Here is a 13,377-nt window from a genome sequence, read left to right on the forward strand (position 1 = left end):
GATGGTAGATTTCCCTCCTCAAGAGGCATTAATAAACCAGATGGTTTTTTTACAACAATTAATAAATTGTCACAGTCACCATTACTGAGATCAGATTTTCATTCCAGATGTACTAATTAAATCTAAATCCCACTAGCTGCCATGATGCGATTTGAACCCATGCCCCAGAGTTTGATTAGATTTGATTACATTACAGTGTGGAAACAGGCCCTTTGGCCCAACAAGTCCACACCGACCCACTGAAGCGCAACCCACCCATACCCCTACATTTACTCCTTACCTAACACTACGGACAATTTAGCATGGCCAATTCACCTGACCTGCACATCTTTGGACTGTGGGAGGAAACCGGAGCACTCGGAGGAAACCCACGCAGACACGGGGAGAACGTGCAAACTCCACACAGTCAGTCGCCTGAGGCAGGAACTGAACCCGGGTCTCAGGCGCTGTGAGGCAGCAGTGCTAACAACTGCGCCACCGTGCTGCCCACGGTTAGCCTGGTTATCAGGATTACTAGTCTTTAGCAGTGACTATCATAATGCCATGGTCTCCCTAATCATCTGGTGCAGTTTCTCCCTAATTCTTTTGATAAAAAGATGAGCAGACCATGTGCACCAACCTCAGTCTGCTGGCAGAGTTGGGAGTAGAGCAAAGGAGTTTGTTAAAACTTTCATCACAAGTGCATTGATTCTACAGCCCGTGAGACTGACTGACTTTATTTAAAGGCAGCCCTGAATACTAGTAAGCATAAACTCAAGTTATTTATGACTGAATAATGCAATTGATTAAGAATTCTTGCAAAATAAATGCCAAACTCAAAACATTTTAATTGGTATTGTGTACTGAAGCAGATCATTGTATTTTAATTGAACACAGCCATTCAATGTCATTGTAAACCAAAAATCAAATATTAGCAAAAATATAAATCAGACCAACATCACTGTCTATGATTGACTTTAGTTGTCTGTGCATCCTCCACATGATGCAAAGTAATGTAATTTGTAAGGATGGATAGTTAACTATTAATTAGTGAGAATTGTGTGTGGACTTACGCTCCTTGTTATGCAACTGTTAGATTAAAGCAGAGAGGTAAACAAAATATTTGAGATTGGGAGCAGGAACACTTGAATTGCAACAGTAAAGGACTGGATATAGTTTGGGTATTTAAGGAAATCAACTAAGACTATTCAATATGTAAGCTATGTGCGATCTGGGGAATCCAAATATAACAAATTGGACTTCTGATTAATTATGGATTTCTGAATAATAAAACAGAATCATAGACACCATCATTCATGCCATGTGTTATATGCCATACAATTATCAAAATCAATGTGACTTTTGACCTTTCTGTATGTTGATTGGGAAATGAACAGTCAAGTATGTGTTGAGCCAAATATTTACTGAATGATGAGGAATGCCTTCAAATGTCAACATGTGAATGATATGTACCTGGATTGTGCATTGTAATATGTACATTTTTCATTAAAATTACAGCATTCATATCTCTTCTCCCCTGGCCAGCTCCCAACAGCTGCCCCAGCTGGTTCTTAATTTTGATTAAAAACATCGAGAAAATGTGCAGGAGAGTGACTGCCACAATGGTCAGTAAGTTATGAAGACACACACTTGGCAAAGACTAGTTTCATTGGATGAGAAATCTGAAGGTTAACCTAATAGAAATCTCACTATTGTGTTGGGTTATAATCAACTTGCTCCGAAAATAAAAGACTGTTGGATTTCATTTGTTGCTTCATTTTCACTCAATTCTGGTTGCTTTCATCTGCAAAAGAATTGAACAGATTCAATTCAGATATTGAATATACTATTTAAATTGATATATGAAATACTGAAACTCAGACTTTAGTATCTTCCTATTAGATACAATCTCCCCAATCAGGTTTACTTATGGGACTGTCCTTTTGTTTTTGCTCCATCTTTTTTTGCTCCACTCTAATTTCTAGGTTCCCCCACAAAGGATAATTCTGTCCACATCTAGCATCAAGCCCCCCTCAGAATTTGAGATTGGGAGCAGTAAAGTACTGATATAGTTTTGGGTACTTTAAGGAGATAAATTAAGGCCATTCAACATATAAGCCATGTGAGAACTGGGGAATTCAAATATAACCGATTGGATTTCTGAGTAATTAAACAGAATCATAGACACCATCATTCGTGCCATGTGTTATATGCCATAGAATTATTCTTCTTTCAGCCCAACCTGAAACATTCCTTATAAGACAACCCCTCCCCTCCTCCAAGAATCAGGGGAGTAAACCGTCCATGAACTGCCTCTCAATAACAATCCAACTCCTCAAGATCATAATCTTCCAGGTGACAATCGGTGATGCACCAGGGGGTATGGGAGAACTGGAAAAGATCACTGTGATTAAGAGGGACAACAGGGCAGACAGGATTCTCTGGTTCAGCTGAAGTTGGGATGAATTAAGGTTTAAAACATTTAACTTGGATATTGGGTGGCTAAAATAGTCAGTGATGAAGTGCTAAATCTTAACAGTCTACTTTCTTATTTCAACTGCAACTCGTGTAATGGAGGACATTTACCAAGTTTCATGCTTTAAGCTGGTCAGTTTTGCACTGGTGGGAGGCTATGGCCTGGTTTATGACCAGCAACTGTGTCGGCTTGTTTCTTCTCTTGTGTCTCAGGCATGCCAGACACCTGAATCTTCCTCGTGTTGCCAGCTGCGAGTAAACAGTAAAGCAGTGTGAAAATTCAAAGTCGTGAGCTGGACCATCAACCTTTACTGACCCTCTCTACAGCCCCGCTGAAGTCACTTTATGTCAATGCATCTCTGCCAGAGCAACTCTGTGTGAGAAACCATTCAGGGGATGAATTAACAACTGGGAGGTGCCCATGCAGAGTGGATTAATATTGTGTGAAACTTATTCACTTATGTCCCTTGCAAAACATACTAAAATGAACCCCCTTTTCAAATGCCCCTCCTTCCACTACACCCTCCAGCACTGATGCTATCGACAAGATGCACTGCAGCAACTTACCTATCCTCCTTTGCGAGCAGCTCCCAAGGTTGTCTCTCTAAGTGTTAGAGGTCAAAAGGGCAGCCATGGCATTGAAACCCTGCCACTTCTAAGCCACACACCCAGCTCAGTTGAAACTTCCTTCGTTGTTGTGACATCAAAATTATGTAACTCCTTACCTAATACCACTGTCGGTGACCCTACACTAGACCTACATTGGTTCAAGAAGGCAGCTCATCACTACCACCTCGAGAGCAATTAGGGATGAACAATAAATGCAGTGAAGCCCATATCCTGTGGCGAATGAGTGAACGTAAATAGATCACAGCTCTGCCCTAAAATATATCACGTGAATGACAAAAGTCTGCTGTTGTTTAACTAAATATAAAGCAATGAAAAAGTATTCCAGTGACAGCTAATTTCTATGCCCACCTGTTAATTTCCAGGTTATGCCAGCAATGAGGAGGATGAGCACAAGGCCTCCCACAATGGAGCCACCGATGATGCCCTGTGTATTACCGAGAGTCAAGGATGGGCTGGGGCCTGAGGGTTTCCCAGGGCTGTCATTTATTTGTTTCACAGAGAAGGTGCCAGAATAAGTTTTAATCGACCTCAGTTCGAATACTAGTTTGTAGCTGGTACCTGTGACATAATAAAAAAAACAGACCAACTGTTTTGGAGCTATATTATTTACATAAAATTCGTACAGCACAGAAACAAAGCATTTTCTTGTCTATGGCATAATGCTCCGATAAATTCTCTGTCCATGTGGAAAAGTAAGTGTTGTGTTAAACAATTTAAATCCTGATTCAATGTACTGAATGAATGTCTGAAAACCTGGGTACAACGCGGAGACTAGTCCAACTTTCAGTCAGTGACCCCCCCACTCCCTCCATGCCTGTTCTCCCTGTTGACTGGGATCCCCACTGTTCATTCCAACAGGGCCCTCACCATTTTTTGCTCAAACATGGATATGACCCTTTTTACCCATCCTTCACCATGACCACCCCACCCACCTTTCCCTGGAATCAACAGTGGTGGAATGGGATAGTCAAGTGGCTAAAATAAGTTTCATAATGTGAAAATCCTGCACAACTCCTGACACCTCCCCCCTCCCCGCCCCACTTCCACCCTACAGTCAGTAATGTTGTGGGAGGGTGTTGTTGCCTGTCTCAATCTGACATAATTTCAGTGTCCACGCCACAAATCTTATAATATGAAACAATATGAATGGTCACAGAGTCGGTATGAAACATACCACATCTAGAAGTTAGAGTTTTACTTTAATTTGGAAACTCTGTACACAATGATGATGTGAGGAACCAAGCTGCAGATTCCACTTACCGTTTGTGTTGATGGAGAGGTCAGTGTAATTTGCCCAACAGTCTTTGAACAAGATACTCGTTGTCCCATTAAGTCCAGTAACAGTCACATTCTGAGAATTCAGGAGAACAGCAACCAACTCCCATGAGGTAACACCGACTGACACACAGTTACCCTGGAACATGGAACAGGACCATCACATACTGCACTGCGATACTGTACCACAACACTGTGTAGCAGAATGCCACACACAATGGTTCGAACAATGGAGCTATCATTCAGATTTATGTGGCTCACCCACTTTCAAGAACAATTCTTAAAAAAAAAATGTCTAATCAACAATGCAAGTTAAGCTTCTCAAATAAAACCAAACTTACAGCGTCATCCACTGCCTTCACGCTGGGCTGTTGATTCAACAGTTGCCCGGTTTGTCCAGCAACTGGCTCTCTGACCACAACGAGACCAGTCACAGCGGCCACGTGGTTGGTTCTCACTGCTCTGCTCAGCACTGGTTTTGAAGTCATCTACAGCAACAGAAGCAATAACAGCCTGCATTTATACTGAGTCTCTGACAGTAAAGCCTTCCAAGGTATTTCACAGGAATGTTAAATAGAGTTGGACACCAAGTTAACATAATCAGACATTAGAACATGTCACCAAAAGCTTTGTCGAGTAAGTCAGTTTTAAGGGGCATCTTAAAGGAAGCAGAGTTTCAAAAAGGGAAATCCAGACCCTGCATGTTGAAGGCAGACATCAGCTGTGGCCTAATTAAAACCAGAAATGCTTAAGAGGACACAATCAGAAAGTGCAGGTATCTCAAAACCATGAGACTGGAGGACATTACAGAGACAAGGAGTGATGAGGATTTGAAAACAGGTTTGAGAATTTTAAAATTGAAATGTTGCTGAACAAATGTAGTTCAGTAAGTGGGTTGGGGGGTGGTGTAGGAAGATGGGTGAATGGAACTTAATGTGCATTAGGATTCAGACAGCAGAGTTTTGTCTAATTTCAGGTTCACATATGGTATGAGACAAGCTAGGGGTGTGTTAGACTAGTCAAGTCTAGAGGTAACAAGGACAAGAATGAGGTTTACACATGATGAGATAAGATAGGGACTTATTCAGAATTTTGCCAAGAAAATTAATTGGTTAATCACAATTGGATTTATTGCAACAAAGACAGTGTTGGAATATATCCATCACTACTGATGGTTGTGAATCAATGCTGTTATTAAATATGTCTTCCTCTATCAGAACTCACAGCCAGTGATCTTCTAGTGGCGAGTGCTTTTGATACAAGAGAGGAGGTTATCTCCTGTTCAAGTACACCGATTGTGGAAAGGCATCAAGTACATTCATTCATTGTTCAAATAATACATCATTTTGCAACCTCCATTATGGATGTTGGGGCTGGCACTCACAAAGGCCGTGACTCGCCATGATGATTCCAACCAGAATTTGATTGTCATTTATATGAAAGATAGCTGCACCATTTAATGTTTGTTAAATATCAGGAAAGAATGTCAGCCCTTTTCAATATCAGCGAACATGGAGATAAGATGGGGTCAGGTGGAAATGGGCAGCTTCTGACAATTGTTATTGTAAACTGAGACAGACTTCCAGGGGTGCTGAGCCACTGTACTAATGATGATGCTTTTGATAAGTCCTAAAATTTGTGGAAATCAGAGCAATTAGGAAGAAGTTAAAAGAGAATACTCATCAGATAAAACATGAAACTAACAACATTAGAACAAATGTCTGCCTTTCCTTTCTTATTAGAGACAAAAGAACTGCAAATGCTGGAATTCAAGGTAGATAGGCAGGAGGCTGGAAGAACACAGCAAGCCAGGCAGCATCAGGAGGTGGAGAAGTCGATGTTTGGTTGTAACCCTTCTTCAGAACTGGGAGTGGGTATACAAGGAGCTTCAGATAAAGGCAGGGTGGGGGGAGAGGCGAGGTAGGGATGGGTGAATACAGGTAGAGGGTACGACCTGGTTGGTCAATGGGAGGGTCTTGGAAGGGAGGTTATTGGAAACTGGAGAACACAATGTTGAGTCCTCTGGGCTGTAGGCTGCCCAGGCGGAGGACGGGGTGTTATTCCTCCAATTTGCAGTCTGACTCACTGTGGCAATAGAGGAGCCCAAGGATGGTCATATCAGAAAGGGAATGGGAAGGGGAATTAAAATGGGTGGTGACTGGGAGGTCAGGTCGGCCCCTGCAGGCCCAGTTGAGATGCTTGGCAAAATGTGCCCTGAGTTTACGTTTGGTCTCTCCGATGTAGAGAAGGCTGCATTGGGAGCACTGGATACAGTAAACTGAGACAGAGCAGAGAAAAGCACACTGTTCAAAATAGGTGGACATTTGGGATGCTTGGGAGTGGAATGTCTCCTCATCCGAGCAGATGCACGGAGGCATTGGGAGAACGGGATGGGGTTCTTGCAGGAGGTGTAGTCCAGGTAGTTATGGGATTTTGTGGGTTTACAGTAAATGTCTGCCTGGAAACTGTCACCAGAGATAGAAATGGAGAGGTCAAGAATTGGGAGGGAAGTGTCTGAAATGGACCAAGTGAATTTGAGAGCAGGGTGAAAGTTGTGAGTGAAGCCAATGACCTGCTCCCATTCAGCCTGGGTGCAGGATGCTGCACTCATATAGTCATCAATGTAATGGCGGAAGAGTTGGTCACAGTGCCTGTGTAGGTACTGAAGAGGGACTGCTCGTTGTGGCCGACAAAGAGGCAGGCGTAGACAAATTTGAGACTTCTCTTTGTGAATAATCTTTTCACGTGTGTCTTCCATTATGCAAATTTTCTAAAATTCTTTGAACTCAGCAGTTGTGCCATAAAGTCTTATTGCTTTACCTGTCACTCCCAAGTATCATAAGGAGTTTACCAAGTATGTAATTCATTACAAGCATAGTATACTCATTCTAGACTATGTAGTCTACGTGCCTTTCCACAACATATATTGTTGAGTAAAGCAATTACATGGAAACGAGGCATTTGGCTCTATCTAACTTCCATATACCTTAATAGTTCTCTCCGCTGTTAAATACAATTTTTTGTGCCCTTCAAGCATCCAATGATATAAAGTTACATCTCACACTTCTTCACTGAAATCATCTCCAGAAAAAGATAACAAATACCTGAGGGTACTCTTGTGCAGTTGCTAAATAGACAGCCAAACTTGGATTCTTACAAAAATGCAGATTTTTTATTTTATATCTTTCACATGGAATGAATTCCTGGGCATGGTTCTGCCTACTACAAAGGCTCATTTCATCAGTGATATTTGGAGAAGTCTTTTTCTCCACTTTGAGAAATTCAGGCAGAAGTTTGAAAAGCAGCCACAACTTATGGAAAGGGTAAATACCAAGATTCACATCCACATAAATGCCTCCAAAACCAGTTTCAGTTCTCAGTTTTCTAACCAGGCGCAGAGTGTTTCTGATATGAAAGGAACGGGGGCGGGTGTGGGGGCGGAGGGGGGGGAGCGGGTGAATGGTGGTGGTGGCGGGTAACCTTTTTACTGAGACAGTTGCGATCAAACCAACCATGTACATTAGCCATTTCAATCCAGATGAACTAGTGTTCAATTTCTAAAATGGATTCCAACCTCAAAATTTCATTCCTATCCAACTGGCCAGAGGTCTGGGGCATCTGAACCTACATGCTCACTCAGTATTAAAGGGTGGCTTTCTTCCATGTTGCTCATTTTGGTGAGGGGTCAGAGCCATGGATTTAACGTTGGGGCAACGTGAACTCCTTAACTAAAATTTGTAAAAGCACATTTATAACTCATTGACAAGCCTTAGTGCAAATGTAAGTAAAAATACTCATTATCACACTTTCAGGGAGTAAGTGGTCATATTTGAAATATAGCCAAGTAAGCTGGGTCATAGACATGTTATTCCCAGTTACTGCTAAATATGGGGTGGAGGGGAGAAGATGTTAATTTTATCCTGCCCGTTTATATAGCTAATTGCATTTTTGCTGTGATTTTATTTCCACTAGAACAGTGTATATTTGCTGACAGAAATGAAATTCAGACATAAAGTGTTACCTGAGCCCACTCTGCATCATCTGGAGGTGGCACTGGACTGGAAAGATCCATTGTAGAGATTGTAAAGGCCAGGGAAGCACTCAGGTTTCCAGTGAGCATGGCCTCACCAAGATTGCTGGCTATTTCCTCCAGATCAGAGAACTTCAGTTTGCCTGAATAATGTGAAATTAACACACACCAGGTCAGTGGACCAAGCTTTCCACAAATCTCTGAACATTTTCACAAGATTAATTCAGCATTTCACATGAAGAGTGACTGGTAGACAAACTGGGACCCAGGGAAATTGCACTTGCACTCAATCATCATCTCATTTATTGTGTGGTGGTGAATGGGAAAGGCAGAATTTCTGCAGAGCTCTCCTGAAAACAACCCTGACTTCAATGGGAGAACCTGTGTCAAAATGGCTGACATGAATTCTTCTTTCAAAGAATAGTGGAAGTCTGGAACTAATTCCTTCAAAAGAGTGTGAATGCAGGAGGCCAAATTAAAGGATTGAGACTTCTTTCTTTCTACAGATGCTGCCAGACCTCCTGAATTTCTCCAGCAATTTCTGTCTTTGTTGTGCTCAAGAGATTTTTGTTGGATGATATAATTTGGATGAAAGGTGGAAAAGTGGAACTGTGGTACAAATCCAATTAAATGGTGAATAATGTCTGAAAGGCTGAATGGTTTCCTCTTCATATTTTCCACCTTTTTCCATATCACAATTAAGGGTGTGTGCTGCAGGAAACTATCAAAAGCATTAAATGTACACAGAGTGCTACACCAGTGATAGTTATACCCTCAGGAAATAAAAAGGGGGAAGGTTTCTATACAAGACAGATGCGTCAACACAATAAGCATGATAAAGGATGTGACAGTGTAACGGGAATGTCACTGGACTAATAATCCTGAACTCCAAACTAGTGTTCTGGGCACTTGGGTTCAAATCCAAATGCACAGGTTGAAAATTCAATTAAATAAATTTTGCAATTTATAAATGCAAGTCCAATAACAACCATGTAACCTTTGTTGATTCTCATAATTTACTGGTTCACTTCAGGGAAGAACATCTGCCATGTTTATGTGGTTTGACTTACATGTGACTCCTGATCCACAGTAATGTGGTTAATTATGTCCAATGAAATGGTCAAGCTTGACACTCAGTCACATAAAACTGTTCTGAGTAATGAAATAAAATTGACCACTGACACTGCCATTGTCAATGACAAACATAACCCTGTTGACACTGTGAAGACCACATTCCCAACATCTGTGGAATTAAGCAATTCTACAACCAATGCATCGGATCTGAACTCTTTGGTCCTGCCATATTTAGTCATAAATGGTGGTGCCAAAATTGGGACAGCTGTCCTACAGACAAGCAGAAGCTTGACATAGTTATACTCATACCTTCCAAATAATGCCTCAGACCTCCATCACCATTCCACATTATGTTCTTTCCCACCAGCAGGACACAGCAGATGTGACAGCACAGTGGTATACAGTGGAAGTGGAAGCCCTCAACATAAGGTCCAGACCACATGAAATATCATGGCATCAGGTCAAACATGAGGAAGGAAACAAGCACCACTCTAATCTAGACTCTGGTTTCCAGCATCTGCAGTCCTTGGTTTTACCTCATTATTACCAACTGCTCACCCACCATGCCCCAGCTCAGCTGGTAAATTGGTACTCCTCCACATTGAACACTACCTGGAGGAAACACTAAGAGTGGCAAGGGCACAGAATTTAATGTCCATCACCAAGAGCTTGTTATCTCCACTACTGACTGAGCTAACTGTGTCCTAAAAGTCTCATCTAGAGAGAAGGTTGAAAGAAGACTAAATTGAGACATATAAGATAATCAGAGAGTTAGATAGGGTGAACAATGTGAGCCTTTTCCCTCATATGGTGATGGCTAACACGAGGGGATACAGTTTTAAATTGAGGGGTGATAGATATAGGACAGAAGTCAGAGGCAGTTTCTTTACTCAAGGAGTAGTAGGGGCATGGAACGCACTGTCTGCAATAATTGTAGACTCACCAACTTTAAGGGCATTTAAATGGTCATTGGATAAACATATGGATGAAAATGGAATAGTGTAGGTTAGATGGGTTTCAGATTGGTTCCACAGGTCAGCGCAACATCGAGGGCCAAAGGGCTGTACTGCGCTGTAATGTTCTATGTTCACATTGAAGATACCCATCATTATGTTAGGTGGCATCATCTATGTGTTAATAGACGTCGACTTTGAAGAGATCTAGCAACTCAAAACTGTGCATCCAGATGTAGGGTCTTGGCACCAGAAAAGTTGGATTCAATGACAATCTATATTTGAATGGCCTGGCATGTTACCCACTCATCCATTACCATCAAGCCAGGAGTTCAACAATCCTGGTTCAGTGGAGAGTGCACGAGGGCATGCCAGGGGGAGTACCAGATTGACCTAACAATTTAGTGTCAACCAGGTGAAAAAACAACACAGGACAATTTACATGTTAAACACCAGAAACAGCTGCAAAAACAGGGTTAAACAATTCTACAAACAATGGATCAGATCTAAGCTCTGAATCCTTCCATATTTAGTTATGAATGGTGGTGGACAATTAAACCACAAATATCCCCATTCTCAAAGATAGGGGAGCCTAGCACATGAGTGCAAATGATTTAAGTATTTGTGAACATATTTAGCCAGAAGTGCTAAGGGGATGATCATCTTGGTCCCCTTCAGAGGTCCCCAGCACCATGTGATATCAAGATACAGCTAAAAACTGGATACTGCAGGGTCTTTGAGTCTTTGACATAATTCCAGAAGTTGCTTCTGAAGACCTGTATTCCAGAACTTGCTGCAACCCTAGCGAAACTGTTCCAGTACAGGTACAAAACTAGAATTTACCCAATAATGTTGAAAGGTGTCCACGAAATGTAAGACAAATCTAACCTGACCAATTGCCATCCATCACTTGTACAGTGATGGGAAGGATAGTCGACAGTGCTATGGAGAAGCACCTGAATAGGAGTAAGCTGCCCAGTTTGAGTCCCAGCAAGGCCTCTGAGCTCCTGACATCATGACATCAAAACAATGGCAAAAGAGCTGATTTCCTGAGGTGAGGTGAGAGTAACTGCCTTTGAGATCAAGGCTGCACATGACCGATTGTGGCATCAAGGAGTCCCAGAAAAACTGGAGTGAATGGGAATTGAGGGAAAGCTCTCCGTGGTTACAGTCATAACTAGTTGACAGGAAGATGGTTGTAGTTGTTGGAGGCCAGGTATCTCAGCTCTACAACATCTCTGCAGGTGTTCCTCAGGGTAGTGTCCTAGACCTAACCATCCTCAGCTGCTTCATCAATGACCTTTCTTCCTTTAGAAGGTCACAAGTGGGTATGTTTGTTGATGATTGAACAATGTTCAGCACCGTTTCTGACCTGTTAGATACTGAAGCAGTCCCTGTCCAAATGCAGAATTACCTGGTCAATATCCTGATTTGAACTGATAATTAGCAAGTAGCATTTGTGCTAACAAGTGCCAGGCAAAAGTGAGGACTGCAGATGCTGGAGATCAGAGTCTAGATTAGAGTGGTGCTGGAAAGGCACAGCAGGTCAGTCAGCATCCAAGGAACAGGAAAATCGACATTTCGGGCAAAAGCCCTTCATCGGGAATCTTGCAAGAATCCTCTACCTTCAAGTACCCCTCCAAGTGACATTTCTTCTTGACTTGATATTATATTGTCATTCCCTCATAGTCGATGGGTGAAAATCTGGAACTCCCTTCCCAACAGCATTGATCATGGGTGTCCCTATGCCCCCAGGGGTGCAGTGTCTCAGTAACGTGACCCACTATCATCTTTGGAAGAACAATTAGGGATTGCCAATAAATGCTAGCCTTGGCAGCCATGTCCTCATTCTATGCCTGAATAATAATTAAAAAGGAACCAGAAAATGGTCTGGCATTTTTGAGCACTTAATTTGATGATGCTGTTGCTGTAAGAGGTGCAATTTGTTCTGGTTTCTTTTGAGACAGATTAAACAAGAGATGACGAGCAGCCTGTCATAACATAAAGACCTTGGGGTATTCTTTTAAAGTTGAAACAATTCAAGCAGCAGATTGAAAGCAGCTCTAACAGACCAGGATTTCTAGTCTTTTTTTTAAGCTTTAAATTCAACAAAATGATTTTTTTTCCCATTCTCTCGGTTACAGCAAGAAGGTAAGGTTTCTTTTCCTACTACAGGCTTTGCATGTGAGAAAATCTGAATTCTGAATTTTCCTTTTTGCCAAGGGGTGTGTTTCTGGGATGTTACTATATTAGAACAGTTCATTAGCAATAGTTACTGTATCTATAATTGCGTTGTTTTCCAATAGACTCAAGTTATTTAAGTTCTTCTTTCTTTTGTTGCATTTTAACTGGAGAGTTTGAATAAATTGCATTTTTGCTTAACATCGAATAGTTTGACCAGCTGAATTACATCTGGAACACTGCACTTTACATTTGCCTTTGAAATAAGAAAATGTTAGGTCGAGGCTTAAAATATTTTGAGGGGGTCTGGTCTGGGCCATAAAAATGTACAAAGTATGGTACTGAAGCTTTGAAGGTTAAATTGTAAGGAAAATATTCCTAACTCTACTTTGTCTGAGACCTGATTTTAGAAAGTTATAAATATTTGATATGCTTTGATTACGTGAGCCACAAAGAAACTAGTTCTGCTGGTGGAGGGAGTCAAAAAGATGGTGAGTAACCTTTAGGCCCAGTTCATTCAGGGTGATATCTAGAAGCAATACTTCACTAAAAGGGAATTGAAGATCTGGAATCCCAGATTCCAGGTGGGCGGCACGGTGGCACAGTGGTTAGCACTGCTGCCTCACAGCGCCTGAGACCCGGGTTCAATTCCCGCCTCAGGCCACTGATTGTGTAGAGTTTGCACGTTCTCCCCGTGTCTGCGTGGGTTTCCTCTGGGTGCTCCGGTTTCCTCCCACAGTCCAAAGATGTGCAGGTCAGGTGAATTGGCCATGCTAAATT

At 41.8% G+C, this 13,377-nt stretch overlaps 1 protein-coding gene across 2 annotated transcripts in view; it reads right to left on the minus strand.

The window, feature by feature from the left end:
• Positions 1–809: 809 nt before the first annotated feature.
• The window catches only part of LOC122549503 (fibrocystin-L-like), a 243,183-nt gene continuing 230,615 nt past the window's right edge, over positions 810–13,377 (minus strand). For both annotated transcript variants that reach the window (XM_087986185.1, XM_087986184.1), the window contains exons 75-80: positions 8,381–8,532; positions 4,701–4,847; positions 4,345–4,498; positions 3,433–3,642; positions 2,566–2,703; positions 810–1,783 (exon numbers count right to left, since the gene is read on the minus strand). In XM_087986185.1, coding sequence (XP_087842311.1) covers positions 2,588–2,703; positions 3,433–3,642; positions 4,345–4,498; positions 4,701–4,847; positions 8,381–8,532 — 779 coding nt within the window. In that variant the 3' untranslated portion in view covers positions 810–1,783; positions 2,566–2,587. The remainder of the gene's footprint in view (positions 1,784–2,565; positions 2,704–3,432; positions 3,643–4,344; positions 4,499–4,700; positions 4,848–8,380; positions 8,533–13,377) is intronic.

This window comes from Chiloscyllium plagiosum, unplaced genomic scaffold (assembly GCF_037043375.1).
Source record: "Chiloscyllium plagiosum isolate Xiang-an unplaced genomic scaffold, Cpla_swu_hap1 HiC_scaffold_4, whole genome shotgun sequence".
Taxonomy (NCBI): Eukaryota; Metazoa; Chordata; class Chondrichthyes; order Orectolobiformes; family Hemiscylliidae; genus Chiloscyllium; species Chiloscyllium plagiosum.